The sequence below is a fragment of the Ammospiza caudacuta genome, chromosome 5 (assembly GCF_027887145.1).
Source record: "Ammospiza caudacuta isolate bAmmCau1 chromosome 5, bAmmCau1.pri, whole genome shotgun sequence".
In the NCBI taxonomy this organism is placed as follows: Eukaryota; Metazoa; Chordata; class Aves; order Passeriformes; family Passerellidae; genus Ammospiza; species Ammospiza caudacuta.
The window spans coordinates 37,001,931-37,029,474 of record NC_080597.1 but is presented as its reverse complement, the minus strand read 5'-3'; the positions used below and the strand labels follow the sequence as shown (position 1 = coordinate 37,029,474).

At 37.5% G+C, this 27,544-nt stretch overlaps 1 protein-coding gene across 2 annotated transcripts; it reads right to left on the bottom strand.

Moving 5' to 3' along the window:
* Positions 1-987: 987 nt before the first annotated feature.
* Positions 988-27,544, bottom strand: RASSF9 (Ras association domain family member 9). Of its 2 annotated transcripts, none has more exons than XM_058805219.1 (2): positions 27,313-27,544; positions 988-4,689 (listed from the first exon to the last, which is right to left on the bottom strand). In XM_058805219.1, the coding sequence occupies exons 1-2, from the start codon at positions 27,357-27,359 to the stop codon at positions 3,414-3,416; spliced, it is 1,323 nt and encodes a 440-aa protein (XP_058661202.1). In that variant the 5' UTR covers positions 27,360-27,544; the 3' UTR covers positions 988-3,413. The 2 variants fall into 2 exon arrangements, with proteins under 2 accessions (XP_058661202.1, XP_058661203.1); XM_058805220.1 differs by lacking the exon at positions 27,313-27,544 and adding an exon at positions 22,572-22,808.

Below are 27,544 nucleotides of genomic sequence, written 5' to 3'. Positions count from 1 at the left end.
TTGGTGGGAGTGGTGGATGAGAAGCTCAAATTGACCTGGCAATGTGCAATCACAGCCCAGAAAGCCGACCACATTCTGGGCTGCATCACAAAGAGGTGACAGCAGCTAAAGGATTTTTCTCCTTTGCTCTTGTGAGATCCCACTTAGTGTGCTGCATCCAGCTCAGGGCTGAAGACAGGGTGAGCTGGGGCTGCTCATCCTGGGGAAGAGAGGGCTCTGGGGAGACCCTATAGCACCTTCCAGAACCTTATGGGAGCCTGCAGAGAACTGCAGAGGCACTTTTTACCAGGACATGGAATGACAGGATAAGGAGGTATGCATTCAAACTGTAAGAAGGTAGGTTTCCATTAGATATTAGGAAGAAGTTCTTTACTGTGATAGTGGTGAGACACTAGAGTAGGTTGCCCAGAGAATCTGTGGAAACCCCATCCCTGGAAATGTTCAAGGCCAAGCTGGATGCAATCTTTGTGCTACCTGGTGCAATGAAAGGCAGCCCTACTCATGGCAGAGGGTTAAACAAGATGATCTTTAATGTCCCTTCCAACCCAAACAATACTATGATTCTATGAAATAACCGCCCTTCTGATTTTTGTTTCATTTTACTTTGAAATTTCACATTTCAGCTTCCTGGGTAGAATTTGTCCCTCCTCTTATGCAGGATTTACTTGATCTGCATTTTGTCAGTAAGTATTACACAGTCCATATAAAATTTTATAAAATAAAACCAAATTTGAAGATGGATATGCCAACTGGCTTAATGGAATGCCAGGAAAATGATCCAAATATTTTTATTGTGTATTTTAAATTGTGGGATTTTTAAACTTAAATAAAATATTAGCTGTGACAAAGGAGGAAGTAAGGAGCATAAAGGTTCATAAAGAATACTTTTAGCATCCTAAAACCAAGTCAAATAAATATATGGAAAGTGTAGAAGCAGATAAACAGCAAAGAGTGCACACAGTCTTTAATCATCTTGAACATTCTAAATTCTGAAAGAAAAAAAGTTTATTTGAGATATCAAAGTACAAACTTCAAATAAATGCTTCAAAACATTGGATTTTTAATATTGTTTTATTTTTTTAAGAAATACTCTCTCAACCTATTTTAACTATTTTCTTCTTAAAACACAGTGATACTCTTAAGGCCTAGAAGTTGCAGGGAAGGTACAATCAACCACCGAGTGTGGATAAAGATCAGTTGAGAGAATCTGCACAAGTTCCTATGAGCAAAATAAATCCGGTAGAGTATGAGTGGAAATTAATTTTTTGCCCCATGGGTCTTGTACTAGCCTGCACAGCTGTGTATATTACTCTGTTTCAATTCTCTATCCTCTAAGTAATTATATATATAAAAAAAATTACTCAATAGAAATTGTAGCTATTGGTAACTAAACTCATAAGAACTCATAGAATACATTAGTCTACTCTCAGCATTCAGAGCTCTGGGCTTAACTACTATTAAGAGTGATACCACAGAGGTCAACAGATGCAGAGTTGCGTTAATAAATTATTACAAAGATAAGATAATATATTTCATACATCATGTTTTCATCAGGAGCTGATGAGTCTAAATATTACAAATTATTATTGAAGCATTCAAATAACATTGCTTGAAAAAAATACAATACAAAATATATTAAGGCAACTAGCATGCTTTGCTGAAAGAGAAACTATTTATAATAGCCAGGATTAGGAAAAAAAACCACAACAAATAAACCACAAAAATTTTCTTTTCAGAAAAGTCTTTTTCTCTCCTTTTTTTTTTTTTTCTCTGCATTAAATATGTGCTAATCAGCAGTCCTAGCACTTTGGCCATTTTAGAAAACACATGGTTGACAGACAGGAGAAGAAAATTAAAGAAAAAGAATTTTACATTTACACCTTCTAGGTAATGTCCATTTTCTTACTTTGCAGGCTGTCAATTCCATGATTGCTTTGAATTTTGCAGAACTGAACTTTATTCAGAAATATTGTAATTATTTCTCCATTCAATTCTTTTAAGCAAAAGTATTAAACAGATTGATCTGCAAAATATGAACATGACAACCCAGAAATTATGCACGTGGTCTCCATTAGCATAGCCTCTAGCAGAGAGTTAGAAATCTTATTTGGTAACTGAGACAATAAAATTCTACAGCTTTGTTTTGGACTTACAGCAATATGCTGGAGAAGGGTTTGAGATAAACTACTATATCTTAAAGGACAAAAATTGATTTAACCACATAGATTTAAAATTCTCATGTTTTGCATTCCTTTTTTGTTTTATTTTACCTGGAGCCAAATATTTTATTAACTATATAAAGGGGATCAGTTTTAGTTGTATCCCAAAGTCCCCACTGAGGAAGCAGGATTTACAGGCTCCTGCACCAAAACAGAACAAGATGGGATTTGAAAACCAACTTGCTATATGAAAATAGTTGCTAGCTAGCTATTGGGAAACAATGTCTAGCCGGAGACTAAAATATCTGGTTCCTACCTGCTGCTTCTGCTACGCTTTTTTTGGTAGTCATGATTTCAGGAGGCTTAAGACACTGGATCCAACCGGTGAGATAGGCAGGAGAAAGCCTTGCTGAAAATGCCCCTAGGGTTAGGTGTGAGCCTGGGATTTCAGCGTCTCGCATAAGCAGGACATAAGCAGTCCTGACATGCCTGCTGGCAGGAACTCTGTGGACTTAAACATCACTGGGGCAACTACAGGGTAACAACAGATAAGTAGGGGGTTTAAGACTCTTAAAAGCAGATAAAAGCTGCTGAAAGAGAATCAAAATTAAAAACCCATATGTGGAAGGTAATTTTTAAAATGGGACTTAGGAGTTTTTAAAAATATCATCCTGATATTATATATGAACTACATTTAAAAATACAGCATAAATGCAATTATATTTCTTCTGCTCTACATTATCATAAAAACTATTTTTTAACAGATTAAACGCTCAATTATAAAATCTTTTACAGCAACTTCATAGCAAGGAACTCCATCTGTATAAAGCTAACGTAACAGAGCAGAAAATCAAGCTCTTGGTCTAGTTTTCTCTAGTCTCTACTTCACGTTCCTAAAAAGTTAGGGAGATGCAGGAACAGACCCAAAGACCAAAGGATACAAAATCTCCAAACTTTTGGTCCAAGAAAGTCAGAATGCTCCCATTTCACCAAGTATCAACATTACAAAGTCTAAACAGTCTGTCTTGATGCAGCAAAGTCAACAACTTTGCACCTTTTACCAGTTAACCCATTCTAGCACATAGCATTCTAGCACAAGTACACTATTAAGGACATAAATAGACACCTTTACTTTGCTAAAGCAGTGCCACAGCTTTAATACCTTGAAGAGCTTAACTTTCAAGACAACAGGTTTACTAATTCTTATAAATATCCTCCAAAATAAAATTCTAAAAAATGCGTAACTGTTTTCAACTATGTTGACAACAGTACCATGTCCCCTGCAGTTATTTCAGAGTCCTGACTGTGTGTAGAGCTGATTCCAGTGTCAGAGTCTGTATCATTTATGTCCAGATTAGTCAGTCTATGAACAAAGTCAGGAACAGCAATGCTGTTACTGGAGACACCACTACCCTTGGATGGCTCTTCATTTGATTGAAGCCTAGTTTCAATGTTGTCCTTAACATGTAGTAAATTAAATTCTTCTGTAAGAAGTTCGTATTCTTTTTCCTTCTTTTGAAGCAGTGAGTCCCTGTATGTAAGTTCTTTCTGAATGCAGCTCAGGTATGAGTTGATTCTCAGACCATCTTTCATACTTTTTTCCAGCTCGTATTTTACACTTTCCAAATCTGAGCTTTCCAGTTCAGCATAAGCTGCTCCTTCTGTGCGAACAGACTCTCCGTTTTTTTCCATGCATATACCATGTACTTCTCTTTCAATTTCAGCACACAGGTTCTCTATTAATTGTTTGTGGTGTTTCAGTCTCTCTTCAACCTGTAAAATTCCCTCACTTTTGCTCAAATAGTCATGCATCTCTTTTTGATCATCTGGCCTACTCCCCTGTTGCTCAGTCTCACTTGTATTGATCATTAAATACGAGTCCTGCACATAATTTTCTCCATCATTTGCCACACGATCTAGATGGAATTTTGCTTCACATTTTTCAATTTCCATGTCTAGTTCCTTCATTCTAAGGACTTGCTGATGAATGGTATGATCTTGAGAAATGATCAGATGAATCAGTGTCTCCATATTATCTCTCTCTTGCTGAACACTGTCCTGCTTAAGCTTGGCCAGTTTCCGGAAAGTCTTCCTCACAATTTTCTTTTGCTTGTCTATTGGCAACATCTTCATGTAGTTTGCTGGACTGAGGTCCCACTGCTTTTCTACATTTTGTACTACCTTGGCTTCAGCTGTCTTCCACAATGGAAATGAGAGGAAAGCATCTGACTTTACCAATACAAAATGCAAATTAGCCTGCTCTTCCCCCCAGGCCTTCCAAAGTCTCAGAATCTTTGTCAAGGGAGGCAGTACTCGCTCCGAGCCTCTCCATTTTTCTACAATGCAGTAATCACTAGGTTTTCCAAAAAGGACCTTTTTCTCTCCAAATGTTGTCTGATGCTCCTCAAGCAGTGCTTGAATCACCTCTGAGCAAGTTGTGCGCTTTGTCAGGCCACATACAATTTTCTCCTCCTGGCAAACCCAAACCACAATCTCTCTCTCATTTGATTCCATGTCCTTGCTGGGAGATCTGGAAAGCAAGAAGAGACCAAGTATAAATTACATATCAATGGCAGAGACAGTATGAATAACTACTATAATTTTGATATGACTAACACATGGAAAAACTCCTGTATTGTTGTACAAGGCAACATACTTGCTTAAATTGCATGAAGAAATGTCTTTGGATTAAGTAACAGCTTTAATTGACTACTGCTTTAGTATTATTACTAGTCCAGCTGAATCTCGCAAAATGTCCTTTATCAAATATTGGTTTTGTATACCTAGTAAGAGTGCATTAAAGTTTGGCAATCTGCATTACACTTTCAGACTGACCTAGGAGAGCAGAGCTTTCGGATCTTCATATTTGTTCTCATTACAAAGACTGCCCAGACATTTCTAAGCTACTAGAAATGGCTTCTGAAGGGAAGAATGCATTGAACATAGATGGACTGAGGGAAGATGACTGAATACCACCAATGAATCTGACAACAGGATAAATCTATAGCTCCTCTGCCACACTTGCACCTACACAAGCATAAAAACAATTGTTTTTCTTTTTTTTCACTAATAAGTGTCAAGAAATTTGTTGCTCTTCCTGAAGTACCAAATAGTCTGAATTCCAGTGAGTTGTGAGAGAATATCAGCTGCAAAAGAATACATACATGGGTCTGCATTTTATTTTGTTATTAGAAATTATACAGAAATGTAAGAAAAGGAAAAAAGTTATTTTATTCAGTTGTTTATTTACTTGTTTGTTTATGAATTACAATGAATGTGCTATTAACCTGGTACTTCCTTATACATTGAGATATCCAACTCCAGGTGTCTGAGATCCCATTATGGTTTCTGTAGCTCCATTGCCTAGACAGCAATTCAGTCGACCAAAGGCTGAAGTTCACTCCACAGCTAATTCTTTGGTTTGCCCCCATCTGGTCCTGGACTGCTGTGGGCCTGTGTTGGCAGAGTTGCCTGGATATTCCTGACCTCAAGACTCCACTTGAATAGTTTTCCTCTTGCCCAGACCTGATGATTTCACCTCTTGCACAAAATGATAAAACAGTAAATTCCCTGAGGAAAACATGTCTTTGGATTTTCTAGAATGCCTTGCAGTTAATTTGAATGAATGAGGTTTCACCTAGTCTGACAGAGAAAGCCTGAAAAGGAAAATAACTATTCAGACCATATCCAAAGGGTGCAATAGAGCATGTTTCCATCTAGGACTACTTATCACAGAACTTCTTTTAGTCTTCTGAGTTGCAGTAAGCATGGAGTTTTATTTGGCTTAATTACAGCTACACCCTATGATTAGTAAAGCAATCCAGCTTGTTCGTTTTTCCTAATTATTACACAACATGACAGACACACTGCAATCCAATAAATTGAACTCAGCTCTAGGTGCCACTCTGACCAGGAGGCAAAAATCCTTAAAAGAAAGGAAACTACAAATGAATACTAATAAAACTGACAAGTGTAAGTTTATTAGTATTATTGCACAGGAGAGCTCTGTCCAAGTACATTGCTTCAGGTCTTGGAACATTCTCTGAAAATGTGTGTTTTGGTAGATGACTCTGAGTAATAGCATCATTTTCCCTCTCCAATAGCTCCCCTTCACAGACCAGCATTTTACAATAATTATTTTTTGAAACTGGTGCTCAAAAAGTTGATAATGTTTTCATAAACTACTTCTCAAGATAAGAAAGTACATATCACAGACACAGAAAATGGCAAAGTGGCACTAAGAAAGAGTAATATTCAAGTTTAAGAGGGGGGGAAGGAATGGAGAATGATATTAGATTAAATGGCATTACGGTGAAGTATGTCACACACTAAAAAATCAATATCTGTAAGTCCTCTGAGATTTACAATCTGCAGGATGCTATGTTTTTTTCTGTTAACAGATTGGCAGTTAAGCAAAATTCAGGTAAATAGCCAGTTGCAACGTAAGTCAGCTGTGACTAAAAATAACTCATTATTTGCTTTACACTACAGATATGAAAAGGAAAAAAGCAACAAATAATTTATTATGCATAAAATTATGCAAAATGAATCATGAAAACTACAGTGCCTCAAACCATGTTCACTACTGATGCCTAAATAATTGATTTACAAATTCAACTGTATTACCAGTCATTGAATTTAAATTTATAAAAGTACTGAAAATAAAAAGAGGCATAAAAATATAAAAAAATACCATACTGGGGACTCTGAGGCAGTAAATTCAGTCTGTATTTTTCCTGATTTCTTTTGCAAATAGGAAATACATTTCAGGAAATGAATTTTTTCTCTTCTAGCATTCTTCTGAGTCTCTTATGCAATTTGTTTTCAAATCAAAAGTATTCCTATTTCTTTTTTCTTGTTTTTATTTGATTGGCATGTTTTCTCCTACTCAGTATTTTCAGTATGTAACTGATTATGTGGCTTAAGCAGAAGCCTACTGTCTCTTCTGGCTCCTTTAAAGTTTCCTTATGAAGCCAGTTTCTCTCTGTGCTATTAGCAAATATTCAGATAAAGCTGCAGACCCCCTAGACATCCCATCATTACTGTACTGATAAATTCTTCCACTATACTTTCTTATATGGAATTCCCACAGAGGTCAGCAGGAGTTAAACAAACTTCTGATGGAAACACTGCATTTTGTAAAGCAATCTCTACAGGATCCCTGAAAACAATATGGTTGTAGAAATAAGATCTTTAAATTACTGTTTTCAACACTTTTCTAGCTGTTTATCACCCCCTGTAATTTTTTCAGTTTGCATGCCCAGAGTTTGCATTCAGCTTTCTTGGAGAAGGATTGTTCTTTATTCTGCCCATAAAATGTAACTTAGTTGCACAATTGGATAATGTATGCACATGCAGGTACACAAAGAAACCCAGCAGCTTATACATGAAAATAAGTACTTACAAATATATAAGTATATAATATACATACCTACATCTTTTAATTATATGGTCATATTTTACAGAAAATGAGAGAAGAAATTAAAAGAATTTCTGAACATTTCTGTAATTCTTGGATCAAAGCAACATGGTAAAGTAAAAATTATTTCCTTAATTCTTCTATGTGTTTGTCTCAATAGATATTATCTTAATTTTTATTCAGTCACTCAATTTTTGATCTTTACTTCTAAGCAAAAATAATTAGCCAGACATTTATAATCTTACATTGCCATGGAATTCTAATATATTCTAAAAAATCAAAAGTGGTTCTTTATTATCTTCCACTAAAAATGGTAAACTGGAACATTACCATGGACCTTTCAAGTCAAAAGTATTGTATAATTTTTTTCTTCATAGTTAATTCAGGTAGTTCCAAACAAAAATGAAATGTGTCAGTCACAGAATACCAATCACTAAAAACTTGCTTTCAGGATGCAAGAAGATGCCAGTACTAGGAAATATCTTTTGTTAAACTGCACATTCCTCATAGAAAGTGAAGAGCAGATTCTGCATTTATGAAGTGGAATTCATCTGAAAGTTAATATTTCAGTATAAATTCAACATCAAAATTCCTCTTCATTAAGAGAAGACTTCCAAGAAGAATCCCTACTGCCTAGCCCATCTTTGATCACTGGGGATGATCGTCAGAGGAAGTTATTTCTCTCTTTCATCAACTACAAGAGACTTATGTGGCCACCTTCAATCAAATAGCTCACTTTCAGGTAGCTGAAATCAGGTGAGATTAACCCAGTCAGATTCATTCAGGTGAGATTAATTAAGATTCTGGTTTATCTGAGAGAAATGTAACAAAAATGGTTACAGCAGCAGTTGATTTAGTACAGACTACTAAATGTGGAACCTACACATCATAATTTCACAACTTAGTTTAGACCTTCACTGTTCAATTTAGCCAGTAATATATCAGGAAATCCATTAATTCACTTCAATAATAAGAAAGAGATCTTGAATAAATTTTGGTCATTGACAGGAATTCTTTTTTTTTTTTCTGAGATTCAATACTAAACGTTTTAATACTGAGATTCTGAAACTAAAAGTTTCAGAAACAAGATCTGCTTTTAAACAGTCATTTAAACAGAGAGGCGACCTTCTCATATTTACAGGTTCCTTGAATTTCCTGTCCTGCAGTTTGTAAAGGACACAAAAGAACTAACATTTTTAATAACCTAGCGGTTAATAGGAATGTAACAGCCAAAGTGTTTTTCCAATTTAAATGTTTGGGTTTCCTGACGACCACAATAACAATTTCTTCAAAACTAGCTAGGCAACTTATATTTTTTCAAAAATATAATGCTGCAGTAAACAGGCTTTGTAGCTTTCAGCTCTGTTTTGAAGTCTGTTTCTTTGAATTGATCACTGAAGCGTTCTGCTTATACATCTAAGATTATAAAGTCTTGATGATAACAACAAGATGCAAGTCTATACTTTTTTTTTACAAAGCCACTAATTACTGAGGACCAGATGGGAATTTAAACTTAATAATGGAAAAAACTACATTTCCCATGTTTTTGTTTGCTTGATTTGATTACTATTGTCATGCCTTCTGCTCACTGTTTCTCTTCAAGATGACCCAAAACCCCATCCCAAATCATGCTCTAGACCTCACACAGTCTTAATTACACCAGCACAACCTGAGTGTTGTGTGTCAGATATATAATTTGTTAATTTATTCTTCAGGCCTAGGGGAAGGTAATACATTCCAGCAACGTATAGAAAAAACAAAAACATTTACTTATGTCACACAAAGTCAAAATATGAGATAGCTTCAATGCTGGAAGGGGCACTTTTGATATTCACTACTTTAAGGTATATCTGGCCCAAAAATATACATATCAAACATAATTGTTCGCCTTCCTGAAACAGTCTCCCTAAATATGTAATGTATCAGTTTTACAACTCATCATACCAATCAAATAAAGGGATCCCCCTACTTTTTATAATTTTACCTTCATGTGTACAAGATGCTTCTTTCTCTAGTCAAATTTCTGCAAACATTCTATTGGAACTAGATCACTTCCATATCATATGGTTAGCAACTTAATGCAGTGTTTCTGAAATATAATGGACACTAAAAGAATACTTTCCCTTTGCTGAAAAAAAAGCATAGATAACCTTGACTCCCTTCACTGCAATAAATTATTTTTAGACTTTCCTGCTCAAAAAAAAAAAAATTCCTTTTTCAATATTACCTTATTTCTTGACACACCTTCTGTGAAAATAGATCAAACTGATTAACTGATGTAAAAATACTTTGGAAATTAATTCAAACATGAGATTATGCTGATGACTAAAAATTTTACTAGTTGTCTCTTCCCAGTCATTGAAATAATTTAAATGGAATAAATGTCAGTTGGTGAAAATACATCACTCACCAAGCAATATATTAACCTTTTCCTTGAAAATGCATAGAATTCCTAATAATTTATAAATTTTCCATCAAAGAGCTCATGCTAGAAAGTAATTTGTGTAAAATATCTTAGTCATTTTTTCGCTGATGTTTTGGGAAAATAGTGTTTTATTGTATGACAGCCTAAGCCCTCTCAAACAGCACATACAGTCTAATCTGCAACAAATCAGATGATAATTGTGTTTTATAACTGACAGACTGCTGTGGTGGGGTCCTCAGAGTATGTAGGTATGCTGCTGCCCTGACCTTCCCAGAGTAAGATCAAAATGCTTCTAAACCTTAAGCAAACCCTACATTATGCCAAGATTCCACCAAGAACAATTCACTTTCTTCAATGGAGAAGACAAAAAGGCTCTAAGAGACAATCTTGCTGCTTCCTACTGCGTCCTTGCAGTGGAGCCCTTGCCAATATATTCAGGATCTGCCATCTAGGTGCTTTCCTGGAGTCCACTAAGAAATGCAGCACTTTCAGGGAGACCCAAGCAGGGCTCTGCAGGGCTCCCCGTGTTGTTCAGCAGCCCCTCTGTTCTTCGCTGAGCCGCACGCTCCCAGCTCCCCAGCAAGAGGTTCAGTGCTGCATCTCCCACCTGCCATGCTGCACAGGGGGAACAACGTCCCAGCCAGGCCTGCTCAGGGCCAGAGCCACCTGCTCTCCTTTGAGAATGTTGTGACACAATGGCACGTCTCATCCTGGGAGAACAATACACACTAGGTATTTAATAACCTAGTGTTTTCAAGGAGCATGCTGCTGGGGCACATACATACGCCTATTGGGAAGTATGTGTCTGTGCTATGTATGGTCTCTCCTCATCACCCACAGACGCTTCTTCCATGGGAAGGGCTCAGAGAAAACTTGCCTTGTTTTCCTGAAATTTCTAAAAACCTTGTTATCTCCGTGCCAAGATTATTAATCTCTGTTATCTCTTAGATCTGAGCTATAACTATCATCAAAGATAAGGCATCAATCAAAAATGTGATGGTTCTTAATTATATTTCTACTTGCTGGAAATAATAAGCCAATATTCCAATATTACCTACTTGACACAAACGGCCTATATTTGTAGCACAGGGCACATGCTACATGTAATTTGAGAGCTTCTGATACCAGTGACTCCTACATGTCAGGGTATATAAGGGCAAACTTCAGCCACAGAATCACAGAATATCTCAGATTGAAAGAGATCAAAGGGATCATCGACTCCAACACCGTGCTCCTCACAGAACTACCTCAGATTAAACCATGTAACTAAGAGCATCATCCAGAAGCTCCTTGAGCTCTGACAGGCTTGGTGCCATGAACAAATCCTTGGAGAGATTGTTTTCGTACCCAACCCCACCCTCAGTGAAGAAACTTTTCCTAATGTCTGATGATTTTGTGGAAATGGTGTGGTAATGCTCTTTCTACCAAACCTCTGACCTAATATGAAGTTAATACCAAATATGAAGTCAAAGCATAGAAATTACATACATTATCACATACCATTTAGATAACACTGCTTTTATTGTTTTTATTGCTTTTATCACATTCCTTCTATTGTTTCTTTTTTAAAATCTCAGCATGTTACCACATAGATGCGTGTGTATATATATGAGAATATGAGATAATAGATGAGCATTATGAGAGAAAATATCAAAACATATTTTGGCTTTTTGTGATTTTTATCTGTGAAATTTGCAAAAGTGTAAAGCTGTTGGCGCTGTGTTGCAGCTCTTGTGTGGAAGAAACTAACTTAATTTGATCCAAAGAGATTTTTAGAGGTGAGTTTAAACATTAAAGGTATAGAGAATACACAGTCCATATGAAAGCTAGGGTCAGAAGTACGTCAACCTTTCAGGAATAAATGGCTCATGTTGGAAGTCCATATTATGTTTATTCAGACTATCTACATTTAAACCACCTTTTCTCTTAACTTTCTGTCCCCTTCTGTAAAGTTATTCAAAAGGCAATAAAGGCCAAATCTTATGCTGGGTATGCCTCCTGCCTAAGTACATTACACACTTCTGAGTTTCCTAAGGGCAGCAATGAGGAAGTAGCTACTCTCTCACTACCCACTGAAGCTGGAATTACTCCAAAGCCTTAGGGATTCATATGAGCCTATTAACCAACTGCATCACCATTCCCCTTCAAAGGTCCCTAAAAACAATATTAATGGAGGCAGTGTTAATATCCATGTCATTTAGGACACAGAAATTCCATACATGACGTGTCAGAAACTTGCTGCTTCTTCCCTTTTGCATCATATGAAAGTCAGGGAAAAGGTCACCTGAAGGGTATCATGGCAAGACAGAACTGGTACTTTAACTGTGAGAATAAAGCTCTCAATACAGATAATCAGTGTAGTCCCAACGCTGCAGGAAGACTTGGAAAGATCACCACAGAACTTCTGAAAACAAAGTAATTATTATTTATAGAGAGAAATAAACTTCTCTCTGCCATCTGCTTCTGTATCCATTTAATCTTGCTCTATGATAAATCTTCCTCCTTTACAGAAATGTACATAGGCATTTACTAAAAATAACAGAAAATTAGGCATCTTCTGAGCCAGTGATATTTTTCAAACATACACATATACATGGTAGTTTGGATGCTCTAATTGAAATATTTCAGATATTTGAAAAAAGAAAAAAAATTAAAGAAAGACTATTTTTATAACTAGCTTGTTATAACACTTTTTTTCCTCGTATAAATTTAATGTTCATTTTTCTGTTCTTTTTTAAAAGCATAAATTTTTAATTCAGCAAAATACACATACTGTCTGGAAGGTTCTATGAAGCATTTTAATTAGCAACAGCTGTTGCAAATTATGTCCAATATGAATTAAAATTTATTCATATAAACTTACGTCAAATGTACTTAAAACTACAAGTAGATCCTTCATCTCTTCTGCAGAGAAATGCCACCACCTTAGCTACTGTACAAAATTGCATAACATTACAATTCAGCAATGATCTGTGGTTGAAACTCCTGTTCACCTAAACACTTTATACTACGTTGATGGTCTATGTCAAATTTCAGTGTAATAACTTTGAATTGCAATGGGATAGCATTGCTTACTTTAATAGAATGAAAACATGAAAGGTATGACAGTTTAAAGAAAATAATTCTGATAATTATTTTACTGCAAATAACTCATTCACACCAGACTGCTGCTGACTTGAGATGTCAGACTTTGGTAAAAATCCCATGGGAAATCATGTGCTTCATTCTAATAACTGTACTGCTTGGAAATAGGTGTCTGTCTGAACAAGGACCACCTGTTAACAAAAATAAAAAAAGGAAAAAAGCCCTGACAGTACTTTAAACAGATAAAAAGGAAAATAAGCAGCCAAGAAGAAGGACCAGCAAGGGCTGACAGCAGTAATTCTATCATCTGCTAAGTGGATGGATAGCAGAGTTTGTACTACATAGAAAATAAGCCAAGAAATTGTACTAACTCAGGATACTGCACTAACAGAAGACAGAAGTAAGAGACACTGTAAGAAGAATTATACACCTCGTCACTAGATAAGAGCAGTAGTTATGATGGATTAACCTGAACACTCCCCTGCAGCTCTTTTGAATAATGACAGGACTCTGTGTCTTTGCTACAATGGCCAATATTAGTTTGCAAAACCTCATTTGCAAGGACTGAGTGCAGGTGTTCAGCAAAGCTGACCAAAATTTTACTAGGTCCTCCCCTTCACTTATTAGCTCTGCCCCATACCATGTCTACACTTCCAATCACAGGCAAGTGCAAATGCTGCAGTGGAGACTGCATTTGCCCTTGCCCTTTCCTCCTGTCTTACCTCTGAAATTTTCCTCTGCCCCTAAGGGTGCACATTCTCTATAAATCACACCTGCTTTAAATCTGCCTTCCTGTCAGACTAATCATCATTTCTCCATTGTATAGTCAAAGTCATAAGGCTGGTGAGTGGATATTAGTTAAAAAAATGTTTGGAATTCCAACAAGCGTGGTGTGTGCACAAAATGTCATGACAGGTAACACGTTTATCATACCAGGCCTGTATTTGGAGTAGCATAACATAGTGGAGGGGGTGGCTTGAGAAAAGAAGAAGAGAACTAGCCGTCCACCAAAATATTTTCCAAGATGAGTAACAGTAACATCAACAATTTACTTTACTGGGAAAACATGCTTTGATGTGTCTGGTTCAACTGCTACTGAGGAAACAGCTGTTATACAGGAATGGAAGATCCAGGAAAAACTCCAGAGCCAAAAAAAACACTGACATATTTAGTGATAGTAATTCTTTAGATCATGATGAGGGGGATGGGAAGACGGACATTTTCAAATTCCTCAGTGTTAATGAGCAACATGAGAAGTTTAGAAATATCAATACTGTAAATACTACATTTTAATTTTGAGCAGTGAGTAGTTCTCACTAGTGAACACATGAAAATGCCACTGGTACTTTTCATCTACCACAAGAACTTTGCTAAAACACATTCTTTTAAATTGCTCCTGTATTTAATTTAAGCGCCTATGCATATTTAAGCACTGGCTACACTATATAAACTTAATGGAGCTCCTATTAATAATGTACAGAATGTGTTTAAAACTCCATCAATTTCAGTAGTATAGAGGAAACAGAATAATTTACAGCTCATTTGGAACACAGGTTTCTAAACGATAGAGTTGCTGTTAAGTTAATAGAAATTTGTGTTATCTAACTTCTCCCATTAGATTTTGTATAACAGCCTTTTAGAAGCACCCTGGTTGTTTATGAGCTTTTGAGATCAAAGAAGTGAGGGGAATTCCAAGCATTGAGAGTATGAAGGGGTTTTTTGTTTGGTTTGGTTTTTGGTTGGGTTTGATTTTTTTTTTTTTTTTTTTGTGGTTCCATGAAATTCAGTTCAGGTTTTGTTGAAAGGCAAAACTGTACTGCTTCCCTCCCCTGCCTTTGTTGACATTTTTCTCAGTGAAGAAACAAACACAAAATATTCAGAGGTTGGGGCTGAGCTGCCAAAACATGAACAAAGCATACTAATGTAGACAGATGATAAAAAGGCAAGTTGAATAATGGAATGAGATAGAGACAAGGAAATAATAAGACTTCATGCTATTTTTTCAATACTCCCTGATCTGAAGCAGGCTGGGATGGTTACCTTCTTACGAATCCTTATGTGTATGTTTTGCACCTCTTCTCTGCTTCTGGTGGCATTCATTATTATTGAGAAGAGCACTTGTCTCACATGGTGAGACAAGTGCTCTTCTCATTCATAATGAATGCAATGTCCTTGGTTTATTTTTGCCAATCCTAAGGTTAAACTCAGGTTTGGGCAACAAAGTAAGAAAAATACTCATTTGGGCCCTATGGTGTCAAGCAAGAATAGCAGCAATGCAAAGGGAATGGCAGAGAACAGCCAGGAGCCTGGAAAGGGGGCTTAGGATTGCTCTTTGTGCTACAGCAAGCCTTTAGAGCTCTTCAACAACTTCATCAATCATTACCCTTTCCTAACTTCTTAAAATCTAATGATTTGTCAACACAGCTTTTTTGTATATCACAAGAACCAGTAAAGTATCTCTCTACAGTTTGCTAGGAGGAAGAAAGACGGGATGGACTTTAATATTCTCCTATATGTACCACAATCAGTTTTACAGAGTGAACCACCCCACTCTGAAACTACATTGCATGATCTTTCTCATTTCATTTGCTTTCAATAAAAAATTTTGAAAAACATCACTTCAAAGGATGTTCTATCAAGACTTAATTTACAATAAATTCTTTCTTTTCTTTCTTCTTTTAAATTTCTGCCTCAAACTTTCTGAAAAACAATTCAGTGACAAATGTGTTCCATTTCTTACAGTATTTGAAGAGCTGAAAGGAAGAAAAGATGAGATAATGAAGTGGACTCTTATATAAATGTTCATTCTAAAGAGCTAAATTGAGTACTAGATAAATAATTATGCTAACAAGAAGAGTGGACATAATTTTTTATAAAAGAAACCTGAAGCATTTTTGCTGTCCATTGTCAGACTGAGAGATTTGTGAAGCTCATGCTTTCAAGTAATTTTCTAAAATTGCCTATCAATGAATGCTTCAATATGTAGTTAGTCAGGCACAGGCTGATAGGGTCTCTGAAATATAACCACATCGTTTCTAAAGAAGCTACTGAACAAATGAAATAAATTGTTAACCTCACCAACTGTGCTCTTCCCAAGCAATGGATATGCAAAAAGAGGGCATAGGCGATTGCAAAACTAGCTCTAGCCAGCTGAGCAATACAGGTAGGAAAGGCAAAAAGGGATGAATTGCTATCTGGAAGCAAGTTTAAAGCTGGATCATAATGATTACCAAGAGTAATGAAAAAAATATTAAATTAATGCAAAGAAGAAAGGTGTAGACAAGAGAGACTTACAGAGAATGGTGTCTAGTAGCCCCTCCACCCCGTCCCAATTTTTAGCTGTAAGAAGATGAAGGAAGATGACTGCAGAGGAAAGACATTCCATGTGATTCAGATAAAAAGCTATGTGAATCCTAAAATATTTGAACAATTGTGACTTAAGCCTAAAACCTGTTCTATGACAGACATAATGGGTTCAGATAATGTGTTTCCACCTGGGTCCATATGAAGAGGCTCATAGCCATGTCAGTTGTCCATCACAACCCTCCCACTGGAGCTGAGCTTCTTGTCTGATCTCCAATGAGTCATGATGAATTAAGCCATAAAGATAAAAGCTTTGTTAAACCATCTAAGATAGCCATCCAAATGTGAGTGAACATTTTAGGAAGAAACTTCAAAAATTTAAGGCAGCTGAAAAGGTGCTAGCTTCTGTCGAGAGAACTGTGATGACCAGAGAGAGCAGATGCAGGCCCAAAATCTGCAGTGGGCACAGTGAAGCTAAGCACAGCTCCATGACTGACCAAAGACCAAGGCAGGCCCGAGAAATAATGGTGCCAGTCTTGTGAGACACATCTGTGGCAGCATAGTGATTATCCAAGCAGGCTGTGACATCTGAAAGACACTGCAAACTACTTGTTGTCTTTAGTTCACAGAAAGTCACACTGAGTCAACACTCAAATTAATCCTATGTTTCTTTAGTTCACATATCCAAATGTCTTTGCAGGTGGGGATCCTGTCAACATATGAGCAACTCAGATGGCTTCACAGCTCAGGGAGGATAAAAAGGCCTTTTAACAAGGTACTTCATAAGCTGAGTGGTTACCACAGTGACAGGTGGATGAAGGCATGCTTCCCTCTGCCATGTGAACAGCTCTGTCATGTTGGGAGAAATACATATTTTTAGCTTTCTTTTGTGACACGTGCACATTCTGTTTGTCACTTCTGACAGGCTGGTGTGTGCTCAGGTTTGCAATATGTAGATGCATAAATATAAGATCTACAGAAGTGACTATTTTTACATGTATTGATTATATATACAATAATTTGGGGTTTATAATATATTTTATTGTATGTATGTGACAGTACATGAGCTATACATATGCATTCTGTGATCACATCTAACGCAAGCTGTCATAAATTCATTTTTATGCTGAATATATGCCTACCAGGCACAAATGCTTTAGCACAAAGAAATATGTTTAGCATGCATCCAAGGACTGAAAAATTTCAGATACTGCTACTTAAGTTCAACAAAAATTAATTTGATTCAGTGTATCCACAGAAAGACTCATTGTCTGCTACACTGGTCACTTGCCTCACTTAAATCCATATAAGAGACAGTACTCAGTTTTGTCAAGACACAGAAGATATTGAGACATTGCAGACACCAAATATTATGACTTTCAAGTATCTCCTTTGCTGCTGAAATTCATAATGCTCACTTGGACATCTCGACTTCCACAGAAAGTACTACAAAAGAGTTGAACTCCTAACAATGGGGTTTGCTGACACCAGCAAGTTCGTCAGGAACTGACCTAAAGCAGTCAGAAACATGAACAAAAGGGCAGGACTTAGATGCTGTTAGATCATGTCCAAATGTTTGCTGCATAAAAACTAGAAATATTAATTAGTACAGCAACCCAAAACCTGATTCCCTTCTCTTCCTGAAGCTTTCAACACTAATCCTTGTCCTTGTGTGCCTTTCTGCTGGCTTACTTAAGCCAGCAGAAAAATGAAGCAGTTTCAAGATGAAATACTGAGAGAATTTCCATTTAGAATAACTTCACAGGACTTTCCTGAATAAGGCATAATGAGGGAAGCACAATCTCCATGGTGTTCAAGACCAGTGTAAGACATGATAGAAGAACAGGGGGCTGAGGAATGTTACCAGTCAGAATTAACAAATCCAAAGTTCTTAAAAATTGTCTTAGGTGACTGGAATTTCATTTAGGCACCTTCATAAAACTAGTCCTTATTACTTGCATTTTTTCAATATGTGCACATTTTTTATTTGTATCTTTTCTCCTAGGTATGGTACAACCCTTTTAGAGGACACTTTTCGAAATTCAAACTTTTGATATATGTCCTTTATCATCTTGTTTTTAATTGCTCTTCAGGCTGACATTACAGAATTTATCTCCACATACTCTGGTAGGGAAAGAACTCCCTTTTACAAACCAAAGCTATCCACTCATTTAAGTTCTCACTCTAACTGAATTGATATCCACAGACGTGCAAAGCAAGACATCCATAAACTTCCTTTGCTCAGCCCTTATGGAGAAAGAGTTTACAGGACACTGAATTAGCGAACGATGAGCACACAGTGAATAACCAGTTTTGTAAACTGTGGTTTATATGTCTTGCCCAAAACTAGGTAGGAATTTTGTGGCAGGGTCAGGGAAGACATCCATGCTATTAGGATGGTTCTCCCTTAATCATACATATCTACCTATAATTCACCTCTCTGCTCGTGTTTCCCTTTTTAATTTCTAAAATGAGTGGTGCAAAAGATGGTTAATAACCCTCTCTACAAATCTGAGCATGCTCCATGAAAAGTAATTGGGTGGTGCTCATATCATCTACCTTAAGCTATTTAAAAATGTAGATGTGCAAAGATAATTTTCTGACCTTCCTCTGTAATCAGTGGCATAAAATAGGCACCTCCAAAAGGGTGACTAATCCCATACTGACAGCCTGTCTAAGACTAAATGAATTGCCCTCCAGAAGTGTTTAGATGTATCCATTAACTACAAAGAGTACCTAGATGACAAGATACCTAAATTTTCAGTAGGCTTAAGTAGAGTGAGATGGAGCTTGACATTTGTGTTTCACTGTGTACTTGAATCTCAGGAGCAGTGTGAGTGTCAGCAAAAGTACTGTGACCATCCACAACTGCAGTTCCAAAAATAACTTAGACCTTTGTCAGACACCTGTAGGGACCTCCATGGGTAAACAAACACTATTAGTTATCTACCTAATCCTTAAAGTACCAGGAGTCTGGGAAAGTGCAGTAAAGTCAATATCAATCCTAGACGGTCCTTAGAAAACTGAATTTGTGCAGAGCTTTTCAGTAAAGCAGGATGTTAGCAACAAAGTGGCCTCAAGAGATACAGGCAATAATCAAGTTAAAAAAATATACCCAGTGCCTTAGCAATCAGTCCAGAGGAAGTCTGTCAACAGCTAATGTCCAAGCAAAACTGCAGTTCAGAACATCAGTTTACCAACCAAAACACCAGCAGCTGAACAAGATCAGCACAAGATCCCACATTTATAAATATCACTAAACCCCTCTTTGATCAGTGAGCAAAATCTGGTAACTTCCTGTGGCAGATGAAGTATACTTTAGGTCATCAAAACAGCGTCCCAACTGTTGCTCTGAAAAACAGAGTAGCTTTAAAGTGCTTTCACAGTGGAAAATACCCTCTGTAGAAAGAATTCCTTTGAATTGAAGGAGGTTGGGGAAAGCAAAGTAAGATGTTCTACATGGATGATGGAATCTATTAACACAACGCAAATTGCATGTTCAAGACCCAAGGGCAGACTCTCTTAAAAATTAGTAGTCTTCACTCAACTGCATTATTCCAGTGAGGTCATACACCCTTACAAGCTAAAGAAAGGTAAGCACATTTGTACCTGACCAAAAAAAATTTCTATTAGAATATTAAATTTTCATGAACCTGATTTTGTCCTTGAACATGAGAATATTATGCTTTTGCATATTTATTTTAAGCTTCAATATTTTTGTGTTATTAAAAGGAGGAAAAAATAAAATCTTCTGCTTTTTAATAGAGATGATTCTATTTATCATTATGATGGAAAATTTGTAACTCAGAACTCTTTCCATCAATGAAAGAGAGCAAATAGGGGTGAAGAATAAAGAAAGCAACTCAATCAGATTCATGATTTTGACCCTCGATATAAAGAAATTATGTATTATATCCACAGCAAACACTGTCTCTATAAACACGTTTTTCTCCCATGATTATTCTGCAACTTACTAATTAATGTGGAAAAAAAGTCATAAAAAAGCAACCACAACCCAGAAAAACAGATGTTTACATCACCTCCAAGATTACAACATGGCTTGGCTTCTTCTAATGCTGGTGCTCAAAAATGCATGTCTAGGAACCATCTAAACTACAATTTAAATGTCTCAAACTGACATAGGAAAAAATGCACTCTGGCATACAGGAGTGGGAATGAAACAAGAAAGCTGGTGAAAGAGAAACACATCTTCAAATAAAGGGTATAAACAAAGTGCATGAGAGATGTACCAAACATGCACTAAAATTTTTTCTTTCAAGTTTGATGTCTTTTGCTCATTAACACATTATATGACATATTATTATCATATTATTACATACAATTACACGACAAATTATTATCATTACCATCAAGAACCTTCCTTTCTGTTTGTTTTTTTTTTTTTTTTTTTTTGTTTCTGCAGGTAATTTTCTTTTCTTTTGTTCACTTCACAAAACCACCTCAAAATACATTAAGATGCTCATGGCATTTCTTCATTTCTTTCTTTCTCTTTCTGGGACATTAAAACCCTCCTTACAAGACATTTTTAACATTATGGAAAATTTTAAACCATTGAAAAATTCCTCAGAAAAATCACATAAAATCAAACCTAAACAATTCACAGTGTATTCTCACTTTCCTGCATGGCATATATGTTTAGTGGACTGCGGAAGGACTAGAATAAAAGAACTCACAGATCTAATTTTTACTTCTCACACTAACTGTCTTTCACATCTGCACTTCTACACATTTTACAGTGTCTAGTCATGTCCTACTTATTTTCCTGAGGCATGTAAATATTAACACCCAAATTACTGCTAAGGAAAACTATGTAAGCTTATCGGGTGTTTGAGGTCACAAATAATTGGTATCGTTATCACTATTGCAACACCTGCACCGTAAGTGTATTTCTGGCTAGGCCAAACCGGGAAAAGGCAATGTGGTTAATCCCGGAATCAAGTTCCAAAAACGCTCTCAAAAAAGTATTCTTCTGGACAAGGCTTCCTGAAACTCTCTTATCTGTTTTGTCCTGTGTGATACCTGAGGAATTGCTAGCATGGAAACACTGTACAGAAGACTGAAAGTCATCATCTCAAGAGTACCATAACATGTAAGGGAAACAACAGAAGTGACAGTAATAGCCCAGTTACCTATGCACACAACTGGGTCCCAGCATGTCCAACATTCAGTCCCAGGCTTTACCTAATGCGTGGGCTTAACATTTTTATATTGCATCATCCTTTCTGCCACTATTAATAAGGATTTACCATCTAACTAAATATAGAAGCTGGATGGTCTAATTAAGGCTTGTACAGCATATGAGATGTTAATGTTTCCAAATAATAGTGTTTCAGACCAGAGTTTTAAATTGTTGTTATTACTCATATAAAACAAACAAAAAACTTTTTTTCTGAGCATAGGTAAATCAGGAGGTACTACTCTGTGATTATCACTGACTTTCATTAAAATTAATATAATTTTAAAAAATGCCCAACTCTGAGAATTTGCTTCTGTCTACTGAATTAATTACATATTTAGCAATGTGTCTTTCTTCATGCACATAGTTTTTCAACAGTAAAACAGGAAATGACCATTGACCAGCAAGATTTTTCCTATTTTTAATCTTTCACTTAAAAAAAATGGGATTTTTGTCTGAAATGTATCTCTCAGCCTATTCTACACTATATTAGTGTTTCAGATTAGCTTCAACTTAACTGAAGTCATGCTCTTAGATGGTGTAGTATTACACTTCTATTACTCATTTTATTTACTCCTTCAGGATGAAATTGCTGCCTGCCCTCCTGGAATAGTAGATAATTAACTCTTTAGAAATAAGGTTAGTGTTTTGCTAGACGAAAAGCTCTTCCTGAAAGTGAAGTGAACAAATATGTACAAAGATTATTAGAAAATGTGTGCAACCATTTTGACCCCTGAGACAAAGCTTCCAAGGAAGACCAGAAAATAAATTATAATGTATGAAATCTGGCTCAAAAAAGAACAACTTTTAGAACTATTTGATAGCTCCCTAATACATCTCATACTCAGGGAAAAGTTAAAAAAATAGGTAAAAGAGAATGCATTCTACCATTACAAAACAAGCACCATCTTTTCAATCTAAAAATTTAACACAGGTAGCACCACTGATTCCAAAACTTTTATCTACCCTCTCCAACATACATACCAAAAGCCTTGTAGTCTTGTATCAAAAAGCACCTTTATAGCTTCATATGGACTTTTATCCAGGTGTGCTCATCCAAGAGAAGTATTAGACATCTCACATGATCCCATGAGACTGACAGTGTGGGTCATACACAGTTCATTCAGACAAGCAGCTGATCTCCAAGAGCTTAATCAGTCCAAACCTCAGTGCTGAGCATTTTCAGTTTTACTTCATCAAGGTTTAAAATGTACAGCGGCGTACTCAACCGTAGGTAGAGCAGAAGAGATGTTCAGAGCAATACACAAATCACCGGGCTAACTAGATGCAATGAGAAACTACTGGAGGGAGGGAGGGAGGGAGGGAGGGAGGGAGGGAGGGAGGGAGGGAGGGAGGGAGGGAGGGAGGGAGGGAGGGAGGGAGGGAGGGAGGGAGGGAGAAAGGGAGGGATCATGGAAATTCTAAGTCAGTATCAGATAGATGAAGTCTCTAATCTAATTCACTACCCTGCACTGTAATATATAAACTGAGAGAATAATTGAATGTGTCTCTCACTGGGGAGGGGCCTCTGACTGTCAGGACAGGAAGAACTCCCTCTTCTATCCATAACATTGGATGGAAATACATGGTCTTTCTTTCTGCCTCTGAACCAGAGATGAGCTGATTAAAGAAAAGCAGAATTAAAGAGTAGGCAAGGTAAGTCTTTCCCTCCTACAGAGAAATACTAACTTCTGTGGCAGCGAGTAAAAGTGGAAAACGGTGAAAATAGTAAACAATAAAAGGTAGAAAAAAATACAGGAAGGAAAAGCAAAACCAGTAAACACATTTAAATATTAACAGATTTGTAACACAATTGTTTAATCATGAAACACTACTCCAGGTTCAGAATTGTTGCATGCCAACAGAGCGTACAAACTTTTGTAGTAAACGTAGGACCAACATGAAGTACACTGGCAAAATGTATTTCTCAAGGTGTTGAACATGACAGGACAGCCCTACAGCATCAAGATGGATCATGTTTACCCTTTCCCTTTCAGGATCCCAGCTACAACACAAAGGAAACAACTGACATTCAACAATTTTGTCTGAGGCTTATGTGCAAAACCCAAGGAAGTGGTTGTGATGAAAGAAATGGCAATGAGGTCAGTTTTTGCACTATGGCATAGATCCTTGAAGTATTTAAATAAACCTAAAGACCCATTTTCAAAAGTGATCAAATCTAGCACCAAGAGCAGAGAAGTCTTAATCCTACTGAAAATCAGTGCAGTATAAATTCCTGTTCTGCTTAGGAACCAGGAAATCGAATACAATGTGAAACCTTGGTATCTAAACACTGCAAGTATCTGTGTTCTGTATTTCTCATAATTGGATAGGGAGCTGTTTTGTCTCTGTGCAGAGAAATGTGCTAGATCAATTCTAGACCTTATGAGCAAAGAACTCAGTGCCTTTTCTCTTCCTCCACCTTCAGCTACGCGTTCCTGCCCTCACTGCACTTCTGAAGTGTGATGTGAGCCGAGCATTTCTCTCACTCTCAAAGTAAGCATCTTTAAGAGATCTGCATAAAAATAAATCTCCTTGAGTTTATTCATGCTGCAGAGCCTTAGTCCTGCAGGAAACTTTCATTTTTCCTTTGTTGCCTTAGAGGGTACAACCTGTCCCTGCTGCGCACATTTGGGTTTGTAAGTGGGTGGGGTGTCTTGGAAGTATTTGTTTTCCTGGAGACATAGTGACAAGCACATACACATTCTGGGGACTGTGATTACTTCTGGTCGTCACAGAAGGACAAAGAATACTGTAAAAACTACTTATAGTTCTTGAAAAAGATATCAAAATATCACTATTGCCTTTCCTGCCAAGAAACATACGCTGGAGTCGCAATCCTAGAGGTCACTCCCCTGAAATCAAACAAGGGCTTAAGTGATCTACTGGTTACATGGGCTTTGTGCTGTCCCTCTATTAGTGACATTTCAGAAGCCCAAGAGAGTAATACTGACTGAAGATCTTTCAAATGCTAACAGTAGTTCAGCACAGGCCTTGTCTTTCTGAGGTTTAATCTCAGTTTCTTTCTCTAAAGACTGGTGGCATAATGGACAACGTCCCTCGCCTCTTGCTCAGACAAAGACTCAGTTAGTGTAACCTCTTTGTTTAAACTCTAAGGTCTTAGGGGCAGAGACTGACAATTTACAATCTGGATGTGAAGAGCCTACTATTAAACAGGGACCTGATCTGGAACCTCTGGGCAACGCTGCAAGACAAGCACTAATTACAGTGGTGTCATCTTGTTATCTGAGCAAATGACTGTAACGCCTTCATTTTCCTTCTGGCTCTCCTTCCACCCACCTTTGTTACCTCAACTTAGCTTTATGTCCTCATGTAAACAGAGATTTTATTCCTCATTTGCTTATCTTACAACTTTCAGGAGTTATATTTGCATGCAGCAAATGGTCATTAAGAACTTCCACAGAAAAAGAAAAAAGCCGAGTTTCCCAGAAATGTGAATGAGCACTAGGCCTATTTAACAAAACTGCAGCAGCATCATAAAGATATACATTTGTGTATGTCCCTTTTTGGTCCCTCTTTATAGATAGTTAGACAAAGTAGTGAGCCAGAAGTTCTGACTCTCCAACTACTGGTCTAAACACAGTCAAAGATATTAAGCTCCCTTCTCAAGGTTTCAAATGAGTTCACCAAGATACAATTAAAATAAGAAACAATTATTACATAGCTCTTCAGTCATACTGCAAAATCACTTTACTAACTGCATAAACAAAGTTTGATTCTCAAAAGTATCAAAGCTAACATTAAACATGCAGAAATTTAAATATCTGAATAGATAACGACACATCTTAAGAAGTATGTAGTTTGCTTTGTTCTTGGTCCCCTCCCCCTACACTCCTCTGGTCACACAGGCCCCTTCTTATTGCCAGAAAGCCTCTCAGCCATTAGAGGTATTTATTTATTTCTGGGGATGTGAGGATAAAATGAATAAAAAGTCCTAGACGAACCAGTAAAGGTTCTTTTGGTATTTTAATTTTTATTGCCTATTTGAAGCTTTGGATTATGACTTTCTTTTCTTGAGGAATAAAATGTCACATCAGCAAACATAATGAGATTGATGCAATTAGTGTGAAGATATTGTAAATACCCAAAAGAGAAACAATTCCACCGTTGAACACAGTGGAACTGTGCCTTGTGATTTAATCCTTATTCATGTAAGTGATTACAGAAACAAAACTTCCACTTTAAGACTAATAAATTTCCAGCTCTATGGGAAAGCAATTTCATAGAAAAGTTCATGTCCACCTTTCTAGATCTTCTACACAAAAAATGGCCACATGAGAATTATATCAAAGTTTTACTGTTTTCAGGCACATTACCAAAATATGCCGTTTAATCAGTAAACTACAATATTAATAATTCTAAAATAGCATTCAATTTTTAAACATTTACTATTACAGTCTTTCTAATTTATATTCAATACACTAACTTAATAGTTTTACACAATCCCAGCAAATACAAGCCCCCCCCCAAATAATTTTCAGTATATCAAATGTGAAAACCAAAAGCCAAACATGGAAATGGGATGTTTTTGCAAGACTATTTAGAGTTCAATTATATTCCCCATAGAAAAGTTCATCCTTTGCATTCCTTTAAATACAAACTAAATCTTGGTGAAGAGCACTAGGCAAAATGGGGATGAGATTACAAGTGATTTTAGAGTTTCTCATTGAGGCGATGTAGCAGCTTGTATTCCAATCTGCTACAAGGCAAAATTCCAGTGACCTGTTTCTGTTCAGCTTTAGCTAGATGGGCTCAGCCACTGTATATTCCATAAGGGTGTAAGCAAATTCACTCCTTAAAAATCTAGTACCACCCTAGCACCTAACATGATTACATAACCTTCCTTCCCCTTTTTGCAGCCCGCGTGTGGGGCATGTGGAAGCATGTACGGCGCAAGGGGCAAAGTCCCCATAAAGAAACTTCGCAGTGGCAGACCAAAGGACCACGGCAGTCTCTCTGAAGAATTTTCTCAGATAAAATTAAAAAAAAAAAAAAAAAAATATATATATATAATATATATATATACAGTACAAGTCTGTCCTGGACTAAAGGCTAAACAAAACAAAAACAAAAACAAACAAACAAACAAACAAAAAGTCATCTCCCCCGCCTCCCCACGCTGAGAGCTCGATGCTCTCCTACCTCCCAGGCTGACAGCCAGCGGACAAGATAAGGCACGGGCTTGATCCGAAGGGATTGCAGGCTGCCGGTCAACCTGCCAGGGCAGCGGGGCCACGGCCCGGAGCGCGGCCCTGCCGTGAGAAACTCTGGGTTCTGTCCCGGGGCGGGGGAAGAGCTCCGGGCTGCCGCGGGCCGCGGCCGTGGGGCTGCAGCCGGTTCTCCCGGCCCGGGCCGGCCGCACCTTCCCAGCGCGGGGCACCGCCGCTGCTCGCCCCGGAGCAGCCGGGCAAGCTCCACGTCCGGAAGAGCGACCTCCCGCTCACGGAAAATACTGCCCACGAGTGAAGAGAGCCAGACCGAGGAGGGGCACGGCAGGTCCGGGGGAAGGGGGCCGGGGAAAAGCCCCTTCCCTCGGCACACGCCGGCCCGCTCCCCTCCGCTCCCCCGGCCGCTCGCAGGTGAGCCCCGGAGTTCAGCGGCACGGTCCGGATAACACATCCTGCCCCCAGAACCAAAAAAAAGTGTACAAAATAATTCATCCCATAGCGCCCTACCTTGTCCTCCACATACCCACGCACTTTACCTGTTTTTATGCCGGGTTTTTAATAAATTCCTTCCAAAAGGAGCCATGATCCCAGCGGCATAACATCAGCGATCCCCAAAGAATTCGAGGGTGTTCCCTTCTCCCCTATTTTTTTGCCTGAGCGCCTTCCAGCTTGTTAATAGTCACCGAGCGTAGCGATGAGCTGGAAGTTGTGCAATTTACTGCTAACTTTGAACTCCAGCTTGTTGCTGCTGCTGCACCTTTGGAGTCC

Coding starts and splice junctions, on each gene's coding strand:
- RASSF9 (XM_058805219.1), bottom strand. CDS start 27,359: ATGGCTCCTTTTGGAAGGAATTTATTAAAAACCCGGCATAAAAACAG. Junction 4,690..27,312: donor AAAACCCGGCATAAAAACAG/GTAAAGTGCGTG, acceptor CTTGCTTTCCAG/ATCTCCCAGCAAGGACATGG.